Source organism: Hyperolius riggenbachi, chromosome 1, assembly GCF_040937935.1.
Source record: "Hyperolius riggenbachi isolate aHypRig1 chromosome 1, aHypRig1.pri, whole genome shotgun sequence".
In the NCBI taxonomy this organism is placed as follows: domain Eukaryota; kingdom Metazoa; phylum Chordata; class Amphibia; order Anura; family Hyperoliidae; genus Hyperolius; species Hyperolius riggenbachi.
The window spans coordinates 437,323,648-437,342,710 of NC_090646.1; the positions used below are offsets into that span (position 1 = coordinate 437,323,648).

At 44.4% G+C, this 19,063-nt stretch overlaps 1 protein-coding gene across 1 annotated transcript in view; it reads left to right on the forward strand.

Moving 5' to 3' along the window:
• The window catches only part of LOC137553293 (glutathione S-transferase theta-1-like), a 31,669-nt gene extending 13,394 nt beyond the window's left edge, over window positions 1-18,275 (forward strand). Inside the window, exons 4-5 of the mRNA XM_068271442.1 lie at window positions 15,558-15,734; window positions 18,057-18,275. Coding sequence (XP_068127543.1) covers window positions 15,558-15,734; window positions 18,057-18,275 — 396 coding nt within the window. The remainder of the gene's footprint in view (window positions 1-15,557; window positions 15,735-18,056) is intronic.
• The last annotated feature ends 788 nt before the right edge of the window (window positions 18,276-19,063 follow it).

The window sequence follows — 19,063 nt, forward strand, 5'->3', positions numbered from 1 at the left end:
CCCACCTACGTGAGCGCACGCAGTGTCACTGTGCCTGTCCGGTACCTGTCTGTGTGTGACAGGTGCACATTGTAATACCCACTGCAAATACCTACCTGTTGTTCACTGTGCACCCACCCACCTATGTGAGTGCACGCAGTGTCACTGTGCCTGTCCAGTACCTGTCTGTGTGTGACAGGTGCACATTGTAATACCCACTGCATATACCTACCTGCTGTTGTTCACTTCACTGCACCCGCCTACCTATGTGAGCACACGCAGTGTCACTGTTCTTGTCCGGTACCTGTCTGTGTGTGACTGACAGGTGCACATTGTAATACCCATCACTGCATATACCTACTTGTTGTTCACAGTGAACCCACCTACCTACGTGAGTGCACGCAGTGTGATATACCACTCCATGCATACCTGTTCACTGCACCTGTGTGACTGCACATTGTATTAATCAAGTCAGTGCATACATTTCACTTCAACCCCCCTGATATGGACAAAACGGACAAAACAGGCAGAGGTAGAGGTAGACCCAGAGGAAGGCCACCCGGCAGGTCTGTGCGAGGTCGTGTTGATGTGATTTCGTGCGGCCCTGGCCCAAACAACAGTGCTCAGAAGAAGGCACGTCCCATCAACTCCCAAGATTGTCAGGAAGTGGTTGACTATTTAACACAGAACACCTCATCTTCCGCAGCCACCAGCGCTACTACAAGCACCACATCCACTGCATTTGACACTTCGCAGGAGTTAATTGGTGGGGAATTAACTGATTCACAGCCATTATTGTTAGAACCAGATGAAGGCGCTAAGCAAGTTACTCCACCTCATATGTCTGAGTTAAGCAGCAACACTATGGCCGTAACGTGCGAGGAGGAGGATGATGAAGTACCTGCTGTTGGTGCAGTTTTGGAGGTGTCTGAGGCAAGTGAAGCTGGGCAGGATGTTTATGATGATGACGATGATACGGATACCACGTGGGATCCTAAGAGACAAGATGACCAAGGGGACAGTTCAGAGAGGGGAGCCAGAGAGGAGTAGGAGGAGACGAGTTGCTGAAAGAAGCAGGGAGAGCTCGTCGTCAGAAACAGCTTGTGGCAGTGTCCGGTGCCAGCCAACATGCCCTTCAACGTCCACTGCACCATAGTGTATTCACCCCAGGGAGCTCAGCGGTTTTGAAATTTTGTAGTGTGTGGTCCGTAGATCAGAGCAATGCCATCTGTTATCTCTGCCTCCAAAAATTGAGCCGTGGAAAGGCCAACACCCAACTGCCTTATGAAGGCACCTGCAGAAAAGGCACAAACTGCAATGGGAAGAGCACCTGAGCAAAAGCAGCACACAAAAGCAAAGCCACCCTCCTTCTCCTCTTCCTCCTTCAGGTGCAGCATCTTCAGCCACTTTGTCCCTTGCACCTTCACAGCCACCCTCCTCCACTCCGCCTCCTACCTTGAGCGGTTCCTGCTCCTCTGCCCACAGCAGCCAGGTGTCTGTGAATTAAATTAAGCCAATTTCTGCCAGTCATCCCCATTGCCCGGCATCTGACAGCTGGCTTGGCGGAACTGTTAGCTCGCCAGCTGGTACCATACCAGCTGGTGGACTCTGAGGCCTTCTGTAAATTTGTGGCCATTGGGACACTGCAGTGGAAAATACCAGGCCGCAATTATTTCTCTAAAAAAAGGCGATACCCAAACTGTACCATGAAGTTGAGAGGCAAGTGGTGTCATCACTGGCACACAGCGTTGGGTCAAGGGTCCACCTGACCACGGATGCCTGGTCTGCCAAGCACGGCCAGGGCAGGTACATTACTTACACAGCCCATTGGGTCAACCTGGTGACCGCTGACAAGCAGGGAGTATGTGGCAGTGCAGCGGACCAACTTGTGACACCTCCACGGCTTGCAAGCAGGCCTCCTGCCACCTCCTCTCCTCCTACTCCTCCTGCTACATCCTCTTCACTATCGTCGTCCTCCTCCTCCTTGACTGAGTGGCAGTTCAACTCTACTGGTGCTGCGATCTCCTCTCCAGCTACACAGCCCCAACTCTCCAGGGCCTATGCTGCATGCCAGGTACGAAGGTATCACACCATCTTAGACATGTCTTGCCTCAAAGCAGAGAGTCACACTGGAGCAGCTCTTCTGACTGCTCTTAACAAACAGGTGGATCAGTGGCTGACCCCACACCAGCTGGAGATCGGCAACGCGGTGTGTGACAACGGCAGCAATCTCAATTCTGCTTTGAATTTGGGAATGCTGACACATGTACCCTGCATGGCACATGTGCTGAATCTATTCATTCAAAGATTTGTGTCAAAGTACCCAGGCTTAGAGGACATCCTGAAGCAGGCCAGGAAGTTGAGTGGGCATTTCAGGTGGTCTTACACGGCCATGGCACGCTTTGCAGATATTCGGCAGAGAAACAAGTTGCCGGTGAGATGCCTGATTTGCGATAGCCCGACTCGCTGGAATTCGACCCTCCTTATGTTCTCTGCTAGAACAGGAGAAAGCCGTCACCCAGTACCTCAACAACTACAGTAGAAGGACACCGTCTGGGGAGATGAGGATGTTCTGGCCCAACAACTAGACACTCATGCGAAATGCATGCAGGCTCATGTGGCCATTTGAGGAGGTGACCAACCTGGTGAGTCGCAGTGAAGGCACCATAAGCGACTTGATCCCGTACGCTTACTTCTTGAAGTGTGCCATGCGTAGAGTGGTGGATCAAGCTGTGGAGGAGTGTGAACAGGAACAGTTATGGGAAGAACTGTGGGAGCAATTTTCATCAGAACCAGATGTTTCCTCAACACCTGCGGCAGCACAGAGGGAGGGAGGAGGAGGAAGAGTTGTGTGGGGAAGAGGAGTCAGACTCAGATGATGAAGAAGGTATTTCTTTGGAGGAGCAGGCGGCAGCAGAAGAATAACCGCAGTGGGTGTCACAGGGGGCTTGTGCTGCTCGATGTTCCCATATGATTGTTCGGGGCTGGGGGGAGGAGGAGGACTTACCTGACATCACTGAGGAAGAGCAAGAGGAGATGGATAGTACGTCTTGATCCAACTTTGTGCAGATGGCATCTTTCATGTTGTCCAGCCTGTTGAGGGACCCCCGTATAAAAAAACTCAAGGGGTATGAGCTGTACTCGGTGGCCACGCTACTACACCCTCGGTATAGGCACAAAGTGGCGGAGATGTTTCCAAATCACCAGAAGGCAGAAAGAATGCAGCACTTGCAGAACAAGCTGGCAACTATGCTTTACAATGCGTATAAGGGTGATGTCACAGCACAACGCAATAAAGATACCACTGCCAGTAATCCTTCTCCCATGTCCACGCAGGAAAGGACAGGACGCTCCAGTGATCTCATGGTGATGTCGGACATGCGGACATTCTTTAGTCCAACACCTCGCCTTAGCCCTTCCGGATCCACCCTCCACCAACGCCTGGACCGGCAGGTAGCCGACTACCTGGTCTTAAATGTGTATGTAGACACTGTGAGCAGCGATGAACCCTTGGACTACTGGGTGCGCAGGCTTGACATGTGGCCAGAGCTGTCCCAATTTGCCAACCAACTTCTGTCTTGCCCTGGCTCAAGTGTCCTTTCAGAAAGGACCTTCAGCGCAGCTGGAGGCATTTTCACTGAGAAAAGAAGTCGCCTAAGTCACAAAAGTGTTCAGTACCTCACCTTTATCAAAATGAATGAGGCATGGATCCCGGAGGGCTACTGCCCCGCCCGAAGACTAAGTCAGTCCTCACACAGAGCATCTATGCCTGCACGCCATGTGACTGGCTGCCTGCCCCAAGACTAAGTCGCTCCCCACACAGCACCTCTGCCCGCAGGCCACTTGACATCTATCTCCACCGCCACCCAACAGGGTCCAGGACTCCAGGTGGATTCATGAATTATTAAGGCCACTGCTAGCAGTGGCCGCTATACTACTTTTCTGGTGCGTGTACATGCCTGCCTAATTTTTCTGACTGCACTGCAGCTGCAACAACAAAACAAAAGGCATGTACGTGTGCCAATTCCCCTTCGTGATCATTACCTTGCCCCAGTGAAAGGGCTTGCGTATCACAATGAAGCAATGACCGCCAGCTATATGAGTGTCTTGGGGGGTGACACACCAAAGATAATAAGGCCGTTGCTTCATTGTGGACAGATCAAATTTGATCAGCTGGACAGTCACTGTTCGGTCATTCAGCTACCTCAGCCCGACTATATGGGCTGGAAAGCCGCCATCACCTGCACTCTCATCATGGTGCGCACCAGTCCAGCATGGCCGTCACTACACAAACAGCTGTTTGCAGACACTGCATACCTTTCACTGCACATTGTATTATACCAGGCAGTCAGTGCATACCTTTTACTTGAATGGATGGCAGATTTGCCCTCCATAACAGATTCTCGTTAAAGGATTTAAAGTTGATTCATCTCACATATACAGCAGAGCCTCGAAAGTCCTCCTGTATTGTTATTTTTGGTCACTACCTCGGGACGTGCATGCCATGCCTGCGGCCTTCCTTGGATGTGTGGTAGCCATTCCTGCTCCTTTGCCCACAGCGTGACTGCTGCCTTCCTTTGAAGTGCGGTGGTGGTAGCTGTTTCTTAGGCTCCCACACCGGACCGGAATCGAACCAGGATTCCCCGGCCATTACCCATGGTCACCCTGCTACTGAGAAAGTACCATCTAAAGTTTCATATAGTTGAATGAATGGCAGACTTGCCCTCCATAACACATTCTCGTTAAAGGCAAGTGGTGTCATCTCTGGCACACAGCGCTGGGTCAAGGGTCCATCTGACCACAGATGCCTGGTCTGCAAAGCACAGTCAGGGCAGGTACATTACTTATACAGCAAATGGATCCTTACTTGGATGTGCAGTGGTGGTAGCCACTTCTCAGGCTCCCACTCCGGACCGGAATCGAACCCTGATTCCCCGGCAATTACCAGTGGTCACTCACAATGGCAGACTTGCCCACCATAACAGATTCTCGTTGCAGGTACTGAACAGCAAGCAGAACAAGTATTTAAAAAAATAGATGTAAGCTTTAACAATAGTAGAGAAAGAACCATCGAAAGTTGATAAGGCAGTCGGACATTACCTGATATCACTGAGGAAGAGCAATCTCACCATGGTGCGCACCAGCCCAGCACGGCCGTCACAACACAAACAGCTGTTTGCAGTGCGTTACACAGTGAGTTTGGTGTGTCAGTGTGAAGCAGTACTCTAATTACACTCCCTGATTGATGTATACACATGCAAGATGTTTTAAAGCACTTTAGGCCTGCAATTTAGCATTCAATGTGATTTCTGCCCTTAAAACGCTGCTTTGCGTCAAATCCAGATTTTTCCCCGGGACTTTTGGCGTCTATCCCACTCATCCATGCAAAAACTCAGATGTTAGACCCCTTAAAACATCTTTTCCATCACTTTTGTGGCCAGCATAAGTGTTTCTAGTTTTCAAAGTTCGCCTCCCTATTGAAGTCTATTGCAGTTCGCTGAAGTTTGCGCGAATCAAACTTTTGGCGAAGGTTCGCGTACCTGGTTAGCAAACCGAAAATCGGAGGTTCGGGCCATTACTATTTACATCTTTCAGAGTGATGCATCATGGGAAACCACAGTTGCTCACTTACAGATGACTCATCACAAATACCTTCTGTTGTAAAAAGGCAAAATTACAGAGTGCTCAGTGTGATCAGAGAATTTCACAATCAAATCGTGTTTGCTATGCTTATCACAATTTTCAGTGTAAAACATCCCTAAAATTAATTTTCACACATACAGTAGTACACAAAGGTATGTGAATTACAGTAGGTGATTTTTAGCATTTGAATAGCCAGACTAATGTTAAGGTGCGACATATTCTTCATACATTGCTATGAGAGATTTCACACTGGCATTCAGAAGAAGTATTTACCTGTCCATGTGTTGACAAAATGATGCCTGAACCTGAGTTTTTGCAGCATTTGTACCAAGCCTCAGTAGTAATGTCTGCTACATTTTTTAACAATTTGGATGGCATTTACAGTGAAAAACGCAATGCATGCCCAAGGCTTTTGAATGTTTACCAAGCTGAAGCAGATGCTAGAAAAAAAACATATAAAATGTGATAAAACACTCCTTCAAATGCCAAGAAAATGTCAGTGGTGTTTTCTTGATATTTGGCATTAATGTTAGTTTGGACTTAGTCTCCCAATATCTAAAGTTATGAAGACTTGATGGCTTAGAGCCTTAGACACTTGAGTATGGACTGAGAGAGATAGACATAGTAATTGGCACCATGATGAGGGGTTTCTGAGCCTACAGCTGCATGAATGGACAATCTTCACTGCTTTTCAAATCTAGTTTTTACTACTTGTATAGCGAAAGTAATGTTCACACAAAAAAGTATTGTGTAATAGAGAAAATGTTGAAATTAGCCATTTCTATGCAAAATTACAGTTACATAGTTTGGTTGATAAAAAGACATCAATTCATCAGATTAAACCAGGAAAATACAAATTAGGTACATTTTTGTCCTGCACCCTCACATATCCCAGTTGGTCCAGGGGAAGGCAAAAAAAACCCTTACAGGGCTTTGCCAATTCACCTTTAAATGGAGAAAGAAAATCCTTCCAGATAGCAGTCAGATAAAATCCCTGGATTAACTCTGCTGGTAATTAACAAGTAATTATAGCAGTGGATGTCCTTCGATGCAAAGAAAACATTCAAGACTCCTTTATGCTGGGCATACACGAGTCAATCCAGCGGCTCGATAAGTCGTCAGATCGACTCCCGCCGCGTCCCCGCTCGTCCGCGCGTGCGCCCGGATCGATTCCCACTTGTCCCCTCCAGCGCTTCTTATCTTCCACTCGATTCGCCGCTATTGTCCACCCGCGGGTATCGAGCGCGGAATCGATCCCCGCGGTGATCGGACACGGCGAATATTATCAATTGAGCCATCAGGCTCCATTGATAAGCCTCCCTCGACGCCGTGTATGCCCAGCATTAAAGGCAGATATGGAATTTGCCATAACTACTTCCTGTGGTAAAATACTCCAAATTTTAACCAGTTTTACTATAAAGAACCCATTTTTAAATAGATGCCAAAACATTGTTTCCTCCAAGCTTTATTAATATTATTATTATTTATTGGATGTATATAGCACCAACATATTATGCAGTGCTGTACAATAAATAGGATTACAGACAATGATAACAGGGGTGAAAGCAAACTACAGGTAATAGACAATAGATACAACAATACAGGTAATAAGCAATAAGATACACAACACAATGCAGATAGTAATACAATGCCAAATCATACACTGGAGTGGTAGTGGTAAAATACAAGTTTCCATAATTCTGGGTAAAGTGCACAGAGTCATGTATAGAGATGGCCCGAACCTCCGATTTTCGATTCGTCAACCGAACTTCCGCAAAAGTTCGGTTCGTGCGAACTTTTGGAAACCGCAATAGACTTCAATGGGGAGGCGAACTTTGAAAACTAGAAACACTTATGCTGGCCACAAAAGTGATGGGAAAGATGTTTCAAGGGGTCTAACATCTAAGTTTTTGCATGGATGAGTGGGATAGATGCCAAAAGTCCCGGGGAAAAATCTGAATTTGATGCAAAGCAGCATTGTAAGGGCAGAAATTGCTAAATTGCAGGTCTAAAGTGCTTTAAAACATCTTGCATGTGTATAAATCAATCAGGGAGTGTAATTAGAGTACTACACACTGTCACACAAAACTCACTGTGTAACGCACCGCAAACAGCTGTTTGTGTAGTGGCGGCTGTGCTGGACTGGTGCACACCATGGCGAGAGTGCAGAGGGCTCCTGAGGAAGTGGTCTTTTTGAACCACGCCACGCGTGGAGCGTCTTGTGTGCCTCCCTCCACCCTCACTCCATGGCTGCCTCCTTCTACCATCCTGGGCTATGTATGTATACCCCCTAACCAACAGGTATCCATGATCCCTATATGCACTGTCCATATATGTTTATATTCACCATTTCTCATGATTCATGAGCATATTGCTATATCTCAGCACTCTTTCTGATGCTTTTCTCACGGTTGTTCATAGGAGAACTATTACTGGTGTTTTTTTTATTTTTAACCCTCCCCATTTGATAGTAACTAGCCCAGACCCGGGTCTCATGTAGCCAATGGTGGGTTCAATTCCATGAACCCACGTTGAGTACCACCTTTGGTAGCCATTAGGGTTTATTTGTTACAGAGGTGAGGCATTTGTGATATTATTCCCACATAACACTGTATTGTGGTGATTTGTTGTTTATAGCAACGGTTTTAAATGTTTTTTTGATGTTTATACAGAATGTTCAATAAAGCTTTGTTATATTCATAATTGGTGGTGCAGCAGTTTGTGCAGGATTGCTTTCGCTTCTTTTTACATGAAACATGGCGAGAGTGCAGGCCGTGGTGGTTTTCAAGCCCACAGGGTCACCGGGCTGTGGTAGCTCATTGATAGAACAACAGTGACTGTCCAGCTGATCAAATTTGGTCTGTCCACAATGAAGCAACAACCTTATTATCTCACTCATATAGCCGTCGGTCATTGCTTCATTGTGATTGCAAGCCCCTTCACCGCGGCAAGGTAATGATCATGAAGGGGATTTGGCACATGTACATGCCTTTTGTTTTGTTGTTGCAGCTGCAGTGCAGCCAGAAAAATTAGGCAGGCATGTACACGCACCAGAAAAAGTAGTATAGCAGCCACTGCTAGCAGCAGCCTTAAAAATTCAGGAATCCACCTGTAATCCTGGACCCTGTTGGTGGTGGCGGAGAAGGCAGTCAAGCAGCCTGTGGGCAGAGGTGCTGTGTGGGGAGCGACTTAGTCTTGGGGCAGGCAGTCACATGGCGTGCAGGCAGAGATGCTGTGTGTGGGGACTGACTTAGTCTTCGGGCGGGCAGTAGCCCTCTGGGATCCATGCCTCATTCATTTTGATAAAGGTGAGGTCCTGAACACTTTTGTGACTTAGGCGACTTCTCTTCTCAGTGAAAATGCCTCCAGCTGCGCTGAAGGTCCTTTCTGAAAGGACGCTTGAGCCAGGGCAAGACAGAAGTTGGTTGGCAAATTGGGACAGCTCTGGCCACATGTCAAGCCTGCGCACCCAGTAGTCCAAGGGTTCATCGCTGCTCACTGTGTCTACATCCACACTTAAGGCCAGGTAGTCGGCTACCTGCCAGTCCAGGCGTTGGTGGAGGGTGGATCCGGAAGGGCTAAGGCGAGGCGTTGGACTAAAGAATGTCCGCATGTTCGACATCACCATGAGATTGCTGGAGCATCCTGTCCTTGCCTGCATGGACATGGGAGAAGGATTCCTGGTAGTGGTACCTTTATTGCGTTGTGCTGTGACATCACCCTTAAATGCATGGTAAAGCATAGTTGCCAGCTTGTTCTGCAAGTGCTGCATCCTTTCTGCCTTCTGGTGATTTGGAAACATCTCCGCCACTTTGTGCCTATACCGAGGGTCTAGTAGCGTGGCTACCCAGTACAGCTCATTCCCCTTGAGTTTTTGTATACGGGGGTCCCTCAAAAGGCTGAACAGCATGAAAGATGCCATCTGCACAAAGTTGGATCCAGACGTACTATCCATCTCCTCTTGCTCTTCCTCAGTGATGTCAGGTAAGTCCTCCTCCCTCCCCCCAGCCACGAACAATACCACGGGAACGTTGAGCAGCACAAGCCCCCTGCGACGCATGCTGCTCCTCCTCCAAAGAAATACCTTCCTCATCATCCGAGTCTAACTCCTCTTCCCCACACAACTCTTCCTCCTCCTCCCCCCTCTGTGCTGGCGCAGGTGTTAAGGAAACATCTGGTTCTGATGAGAATTGATCGCACAACGCTTCCTCCTGTAACTGTTCCTGTTCACGCTCCTCCACAGCTTGATCCACCACTCTACGCACGGCACGCTCAAGGAAGTAAGGGAACGGGATCAAGTCGCTGATGGTGCCTTCACTGCAACTCACCAGGTTGGTCACCTCCTCAAACGGCCGCATGAGCCTGCATGCATTTCGCATGAGTGTCTAGTTGTTGTGCCAGAAAATCCTCATCCCCCCAGAGTGTGTCCTTCTACTGTAGTTGTAGAGGTACTGGGTGATGGCTTTCTCTTGTTCTAGCAGGCGAGAGAACATAAGGAGGGTCGAATTCTAGTGAGTCGGGCTATCGCAAATCAGGGGTCTCACCGGTAACTTGTTTCTCCACCGAATATCGGCAAAGTGTGCCATGGCCGTGTAAGACCACCTGAAATGCCCACACACCTTCCTGGCCTGCTTCAGGACGTCCTCAAGGTCAGAGGCGGAGTGGAGGAGGGTGGCTGTGAAGGTGCAAGGGAGAAAGCGTCTGAAGATGCTGCACCTGAAGGAGGAAGAGGAGAAGGAGGGTGGCTTTATTTGTGTGCTGCTTTTGCTCAGGTGCTCTTCCCATTGCAGTTTGTGCCTTTTCTGCATGTGCCTTCGTAAGGCAGTTGTCCCTACATGGGTGTTGGCCTTTCCACAGCTCAATTTTTGGAGGCAAAGAGAACAGATGGCATTGCTCTGATCTGAGGCAGACACATACATTTTTTCCAAACCCCTGAGCCCCCCTGGGGTGATGGCACTCTGGTGGCATCAGCAACTGACGTTGAAGGGCATGTTGGCTGGCTGTCCATAGGTGGCGATACATGGCAGCAGACACTGCCACACCTGTTTCTGATGACGAGCTCCCCCTGCTTCTTTCAGGAACTTGTCTCCTCCTACTCCTCTCTGACTACACCTCTGAACTGTCCCCCTGTTCATCTCCGCTATTGGGAACCCACGTGGCATCTGTATCATCATAATAATTCTGCCCAGCTTCGCTTGCCTCAGACACCTCCAAAACTGCACCAACAGCAGGTACTTCATCATCCTCCTCCCCACACATTATGTCCATAGTGTCGCCTAACTCAGACATATGAGGTGGTGTAACTTGCTTAGCGCCTTCATCTTGTTGTAACAATAATGGCTGTGCATCAGTGATTTCCCCACCAAATAACTCCTGCGAAGTGTCAAATGTAGCGGATGTGGTGCTTGTAGTAGTGCTGGTGGCTGCAGAAGATGAGGTGTTCTGTGTTAAATAGTCAACCACGTCCTGACAATCTTGGGAGTTGATGGGATGTGCCTTCTTCTGAGAACTGTACTTTGGTCCAGGGCCACACGAAATCACATCAGCACGACCTCGCACACACCTGCCGGGTAGCCTTCCTCTGGGCCTGCCTCTACCTCTGCCTCTGCCTGTTTTGTCCGTTTTGTTTATATCGGGAGGGATGAAGTGAAAGGTATGCACTGACTTGACTAATACAATGTGCATTCACACAGGTGCAGTTAACAGGTATGCACGGAGTGGTATATCACACTGCGTGCACTCACGTAAGTAGGTGGGTGCACTGAACACAACAGGTAGGTATATGCAGTGATGGGTATTACAAATGTGCACCTGTCACACACACATACCGTGAACAGGTACAGTGACTGGTGGTATTAAATATCACACTGCATGCGCTCACGTAGGTAGGTGGGTGCACTGAACACAGCAGGTAGGTATATGCAGTGATGGGTATTACAAATGTGCACCTGTCACACACACACACACACACACACACACACACACACACACACACACACACACACACACACACACACACACACACACACACACACACACACACACACACACACACAGGTACCGCCGTGAACAGGTGCAATGACTGGTGGCATTAACAATGTGTGAGCTCACGTAGGTAGGTAGGTGCACTGAACAGTTAACAGGTGCAGTGATTGGAATGGGATTACAAATCTGCAGCTGTCTTTCACACACACAGGTAGTCACTAAATGTGCTGAGCTTGGCAGTGGCACAGTAGGAATTAAGGTGCCAAAGGCCAGCTGTAACTGACTGACAGGGCTGTATACAATGCAAGTGGGCTACAAAAAAAAATAGATCACAAGAACAAGATTAGCTCTCAAAAGAGCTGTTGAGGGGTGCTTTTTTAGCAATAAGAATTAGCAAGGAGCAAGCTAAAAAGCCTACAAGAGCCTAACTAAGCTTTCCCTATGAGAGTCTGCAGCAGCTCTCCCTTCTCTAATTACTGCAGGCACACGAGTGAGTCCAATGCCTGACACTACCTGCCTTTTATAAGGTGGGGAGTGGCTTCAGGAGGGAGTGTAGCCTGATTGGCTACAATGTGCCAGCTGACTGTGATGTAGAGGGTCAAAATTGACACTAATGATGCACTATGGGGGCAAATCAAACTTCCGGAAAAGTTTGCGAACGCGAACCACGGAAGTTTGCCGGGAACCATTCGGCGGCGAACCGTTCAGGCCATCTTTAGTCATGTATGCTACACAAGGGGAGAGGGCGCTGCCAAAGGCTTACAATCTAAAGGTTTATCTCCCCTTGTCCTTTGTACAGGCCTAGGGACAAAAAGCTCAGCTGCCAAACTTATGTATGGCCCTCTGATGTATTCATACATGTATCTATTTATATGCCAACTTTCTCCTGTTCATTTGCTGTGCTGTTAAGGGTACCATAAGAATCCAGAAATAAAACTAATAAACAGTTTGCCTTTTCCCTTTGCATACTTTGCCAAAGTTTGCCTTTAGGTCTTCTATAAAAGGTCTACGTAAAGTTTGAAAAGCATTCTGTACTGTGCTTGAAATTAGTTGAGCTTTGCCTGTAATACATACAGTATTAACAGTATATTTATATATTTTTTGTTTTGATTGTTTTCCACAGGTCAAAAAGTGGACTCAGGTTAGCATCTGGATCCTGTAGCTTGGATCAAAGATAAATCAACACACAGGGACAGACACACAGACAAATACACATTTATGAAATCATTACTGTAATAAATCGATGAACAAACCAATCCTTTTAGTACTTAAAAGTTGCAATCTAGCTGCTGAGATAAACAATAACATTTTGTTGATTAATGTATTTTATTAATTCGAATGTCTCGAGGAAGAACAAAATGTAAGTTATGTATTCCAGTGTGACCTAGAAATACATATGATATTTGTGATTCAGCACATTCCATGCAAAGCTTCGCTGCTCCCTAGTGAGAATGCTGATATAGATCTCTTATATTCCTAGAGGGTAAAGCTTTCAGTTTGTATCTCCTTCACAAGATCACATAAAGGCTTTTTGTCCATTTTTATCTTGGAAGAAACATTTTAGCAGTGTACCTGGCTTGCTTAACAAAATCTCCAATTACAAAACATACTTATACCCTATAACTACTACTGGGAAGTGTCATCATTTTCATTATTTTTTTCATTATCATTTTTTAGAAGTTTTTTTTTTTATTTCATCTATTATGGCACATATTAAAATAAGCAAGCTATTTTGTATACCAAAATAAAGAAATCAATACAATCTATAGAATATGCTTACCATATTCTGTGATGTCTTATAATTTGCTAAATATAATATATTTATGAGGTAAAAAGAGTTTTTAAATTGTGCTAATCCTTATGGTCAACCTTTGCATTGTTTATTTTAAAACATAAGGAGAAAGTGATGATCTGAATAGTAAAATTTACTCTTTTTCTCATCCTTTCATGTCCAGAACTGAACATTTCATGTTCAGAACTGAAAATGTGGTCTTTTACCCAAATATTTTGACACTGCAGGGCATCCCTCTTTTTTACATATGACAATTTTGTGGCCATTGCCATACATACTGTAAGTGACACTTAGCTGATGCTAAAGGTTAAAATGATACATTAGAAATTGCTTTTCAAACCAACCTGACTGTTGGGTGTCGGTTATATGCTTAAATGTGTTTTTGGCGTGAATAGAATTATTTCTTGATGCTGTGTTTAGTTTTTGAAGGTCAACTTTAAGAAAAGCATATGTTAAGAAAAGCATATGTTATTAACGGATAATTACAGAATGGGTCAAAACCTCCTTTATGTTCTGATGCTTTGTGTATAAGTTTGTGAAAATTTGCATCCAGACAGGAAGTGGAAATATCTCTCAGAGTTACAGTGACTGCAAAAAATAATACATTATTGTAAGAGTGAGGAAGATATCGTTATCGTTATCTTTACTCCTAAATTTTCTCCTAGGAGATATGTTTTCACTTTCTATTTAAAGAAAATCTGTATTGTTAAAATCGCACAAAAGTAAACACACCAGTGCATTAGGGGACATCTCCTATTACCCTCTGTCACAATTTCGCCGCTCCTCGCCGCATTAAAAGTGGTTAAAAACAGTTTTAAAAAGTTTGTTTATAAACAAACAAAATGGCCACCAAAACAGGAAGTAGGTTGATGTACTGTATGTCCACACATAGAAAATACAACCATACACAAGCAGGCTGTATACAGCCTTCCTTTTGAATCTCAAGAGAACATTTGTGTGTTTCTTTCTCCCTGCAGTTCTCATGCACTGAAGTTTCAGGCTGCTCTTTTTTCTCCTGCAAACAGCTTTGCCCTTGTCTGTAATTCTTCAGTATGTGAAAGCCCAGCCAGCTCAGAGGACGATTTATCCAGCTTGTAAAAGATAAGAGAGAAGAGAGAAGCAGCTCTAATCTAAATAATACACAGGCAGTGTGCATAGAGGGGCCTGGAAGGGGGAATTCATAGCAGAACCACAACACTGAAGAACTTGGCAGCCTTCCAGACACAGGCTGACAAGTCTGACAAGGGAAAGATACATAGCAGAAAGTGCTGCAGTAAGCCAGAACACATTAGAATAGCTTTTGGAACTTGTAGGATGATAAAAAACAGGATGCAATTTTTGTTACGGAGTCTCTTTAAAATAGCTTTTCAGCACTTTGCAATTGAAAAAGTACCAAAACGTAGGTGAAAATGTACAAGTAAAATTATTGCATTGGTTACTTAAAGGGCACTTTGAAAATATGACATAGGAAAATACGTGAATTAAATAGGTGCCATAGAATTTCCACAATGTTGTAATTTTAAAAAAAATCCTGCCCCAAGGACAGCCAGTTTTTAAACTAAAACCATGGCGGTCCCAGGGACAGGAATGTTTTTGTTGACAAAGATGAGATTTCACTTTTGTATGCTACCAGAAGATATTTACAGCATGATCTAACACATGTTTTTATTGAGATCTGGCATGTTGATAAATGTGGATTATAACTCTACCTATACAAGAATGATTGTTAGTTCCTAATGCATTGTTGGAGCACTGGGTACATGTTAAAGGGAACCTAAACTCAAAAAACCCCCACGTGTAAAAATGTACTTGTTAATGTCCGCAATAGCTTTCTGTACCAGTGGGAATGCGTAACAAGATACGCATGGTGGCCAGCCGACTCCCAGTTGGCAAAAACGAAACTAGCTGGCAGCGGGGGACCGGAGGAGCCATGAGTGACTGCGAGGGCACAGGATGGCTGCAGGGGGCTAGTAGATGCCCCAGGTAAGTGAAACTCATGTTTAGTTTTTTTTTTGAGTTAAGGTTCCCTTTAAGATATGTGACCTGGGAGAGAACTACAGGGTGTCTTGTGCCTCAATGTGCACCACTTCTTTACTAGACATGAGGCAGATATAATTATTAGAAAAATATAAAGCTCTGCATATTTTTCTTTTGACAGTGTATGACACCAGCAATCCTGGGCATGGAGGCCATACCACAAAAGCTGGACTATGTTCTTGCTGAATTCAGTGCTGTCATGAAACAGCTAGAGGAGAAATTTCTGCAGGACAAGCCTTTTCTAACTGGTGAGGAAATCTCACTTGCAGATATTGTGGCTATTGCAGAGATTATGCAGGTAAGATAACGCCAGTAAAATAACGACGGTATCCATCGTTTCACAAAATGTCTGCTTTATGAAAATGTTTACCATGTAAAAAGCATAAAGAGACATTGAAGCGAAAAAAATTATAATATATAATGAATTGGTTGGGTAGTAAAGATAATTACTAGAACATTAGTAGCAAAGAAAATATTCTCATATTTTTATTTTCAGTTATATAGTTGTTGTTTTTTATAACATTGCATCATTCTCTAATAGTTGTAGTTTACACACTACTCAGCATTCTAAATGATTTTACAGAGCAGGCTATTAGTGAACTTTTGAACTGTCCTCTGCAGAGAAAAAGAAATTACAATGACTGAGAGTTGAGATAAAAAGCTTCAGAAGACAGAGCTCTGTGTGACTTTGAAAGTCGTGGAGCTCAATGACTCTTTTGCATAGATAACAACTGGAGTTTCTTAAGTCTTCCTGTACTGGAAACAATATTAGACTTTGCTCCTAATGTTTTATTTCTTAGCCGTACAACCAGTTCATTAGATCATTTTTTTTTTTTGCTTCAGTGTCTCTTTGAAGTGTACCAGAGATGAAAAGAAAAAAGTTTTATACATACCTGCTGCTTCTCCCAGCCCCATGCGCACAGATCGCTCCCACACCGCCGTCTTCCACTGCCTGCAGCTCCGGTACCAGAACCCGTAACTTCTTCCAGTTGTGGCCAGTCAGCACAAGAAAAGTGTGCTCTCTCTGTATCTCTCCGTATCTTACATCTCTGGTTTCCTTTAACCACTTTCAAGCCATTATTGTATATTCTTTTTCTGAATTGATGAACTGCATACTATAATGGGCTTTAAAGTTACAAGTAATAAAGTCAAGAACTCTTTTTTTTGTGAGGATTTATTGTATAAAATTATACCACTAGCTTGTAGTCTAGATAGAAGCATGTATCCTACTGACTGCCCAAGCCTTAGGTGACAAACAATATTCCTATTTCAGTTTTAATTTCCAGAATTAAGAAAATACAAAAGCCTCAAAAAGTGTGGTAGACAATACTTAGTGGTAGTGGATAGTGGTAGTAGCAAATGACAAAATCTATTCAAGAAATTCATTTTCACATTATCTATTGGTTCATAGTTTGTGAACTAACTTCTACTAAAATCAGTCTGCAGCAAAAAAGAAAAGCCCTTTGAAGCTATAATGATGTGGACTACAAAGAAATACTGAATACTTCTATCTTGATACCTCAAAAGACATTTTGTAGTTGAGCATTCAAAGAACACATATTGCAAAGTCTGCAATGTAAACAGTCTAACCATTTTTCCACTTGGAAGGCCTTAGTGAAGTTGATTTTAAAAGTTGCTGTTACCATATATCATTAAATATAAGCAGGGCTGTTGAGTCAGTACAAATATCATCCGACTCTGACTCCTCGTTTTATGAAACCACCGACTCCGACTCCAGATACCCAAAATTGCTCCGACTCCAACTCTTCAACTCCGACTCCTTAGTCAAATTTTTACAAAGGCTATGGATTTGGTTCAAAAATCATCCAACTCCGACTCCTCAGTTTACTGAAACCTCCGATTCCAGGTACCCAAAATTGTTCCGACTCCTCGACTCCGACTCCACAGCCTTGAATATAAGTCAACCTCATGTATAAGTTGACTCCAAGATTTGTTGCTCTTAAGTTGGAATTTATTAATGACTAATGTATAAGTCTATCCAGAAAAGTTATGTTTAGTAAGCTGAACTTGGGGAACAGAGGCATTAATGGCTGCATAAACCACCATTTGGGCCTAAAATGCAGCCAATAACTCCTCCAAGCACCCAAATGCAGCCATTAGTTTGGTGTTTAATCTTAAGAGACAGGGGTGAATGAGTGTATGTTAGCATTGGAGGGGATTGCATCCTCCTCCTGTACAGGCTGCAGGAGGGGGCAAGCACAGACTGAATCCCTCTGAAACAATTGCAAGCTATAGCATTAGCAGGCTGTGAGGCTACTGACTAAGTTTGACTAGCTTGTGCACCATCTGCCGACCTAAGGAGACTCTTATGTTAGGGCAAAGGCAATCAGGGTATGCGGAATTCATTCAGGGTATGGAGTGAAGGGAGCATAAGGGACTGTCATAGCCTGAGATGCAAGACAAGTAGTAAGTGTCTGCTTGGGAATTTTTTCTACATGTTGAATGGAAACTTTTGAACTTAACAGTACACTTATGGTATTACACTTTCAGAAGAGTTGGAAAGAAAGACTCTTGCTCATCAAGCAGCACGCCCCACTTTGTAGTTCTTTAATAGACTAGATGTAAAGGTGAAGTGATTGAATAGCTCTGTGTTTTTCAGGTAATAGCAAGTGGAGTGCCTGTTTTTGAACAGAGGCCAAAGCTGGGAGCTTGGAAAGAAAGAGTTGAAGAAGCATTAGGTTCAGTACTCTTCAATGAGGCACACGAGGACATTCTAAATGTCAAAAAGCAACAACTAAATACATTATCCTCTGAGGTTATAGAGCGACTTAAAGGAAGAATACTTCTATTTACAAATTGTGGAATGTGGCTCTGCTAAGTATGGTTTACATAGCTGAAGGCTGAGTTGATTATTTTAAAGATCTTTTTGACATCTGATTTTAACATAACTTCAAGCTACTGATTGGAAAAACACATGAAGGTTTTAAAAGGTTTCTTGGAGATTAATTTAATTAGCAAAAAAGGAAATCAAAAATATGAACATGTACAAACCATATATCATTTTCTTTTAGCTGAAATTAAATTAAAATATAGCTTTTACAAGAATTTGAGCATTCTTACTTATTAACTCTTCTGGCACCGCATCCCTCCTTGGTTTTGACCTCAAGGATGTCCAACTCCAGTCCTCAAGGTCTGAGAGCATATTTTTGGCACTGCTCAAATTTATTCATGGCTCTGTATCATGTAAGGTGTAATTCATCAAGTAGAACACATTTTTCCATGTCTCTGCCCATCCTAAACACTGCCATGGAATGGATAAGGCCTTTGAGGACTGGAGCTGGACATCCCTGTCTTAAATGTGTCTATTATCCTTTCTGGAGACATGTTCAATGCATCCTTTTCTCTGGCCTGTTAAGTTCTGTATTTTCATCCTTTAAGCTTATCATTCGCATTCAGCTCTTTAATATCTCTTCGTCACCAAACTTCATTTCCCAGCATCAGCGCAATAGCGCATGAGTTTATTTCAAAACATTTCTTTCAAAGAGTGGTAATCCATCTGTATGTGCCTAAGTTAATGTCCTTTTTTCCCACAATAAATCACAGCAGGCCTGAGAAAGAAAGGACTTAGACAAGGGGAGAAATAGTTTGCATTGCTCTTAATTTTGG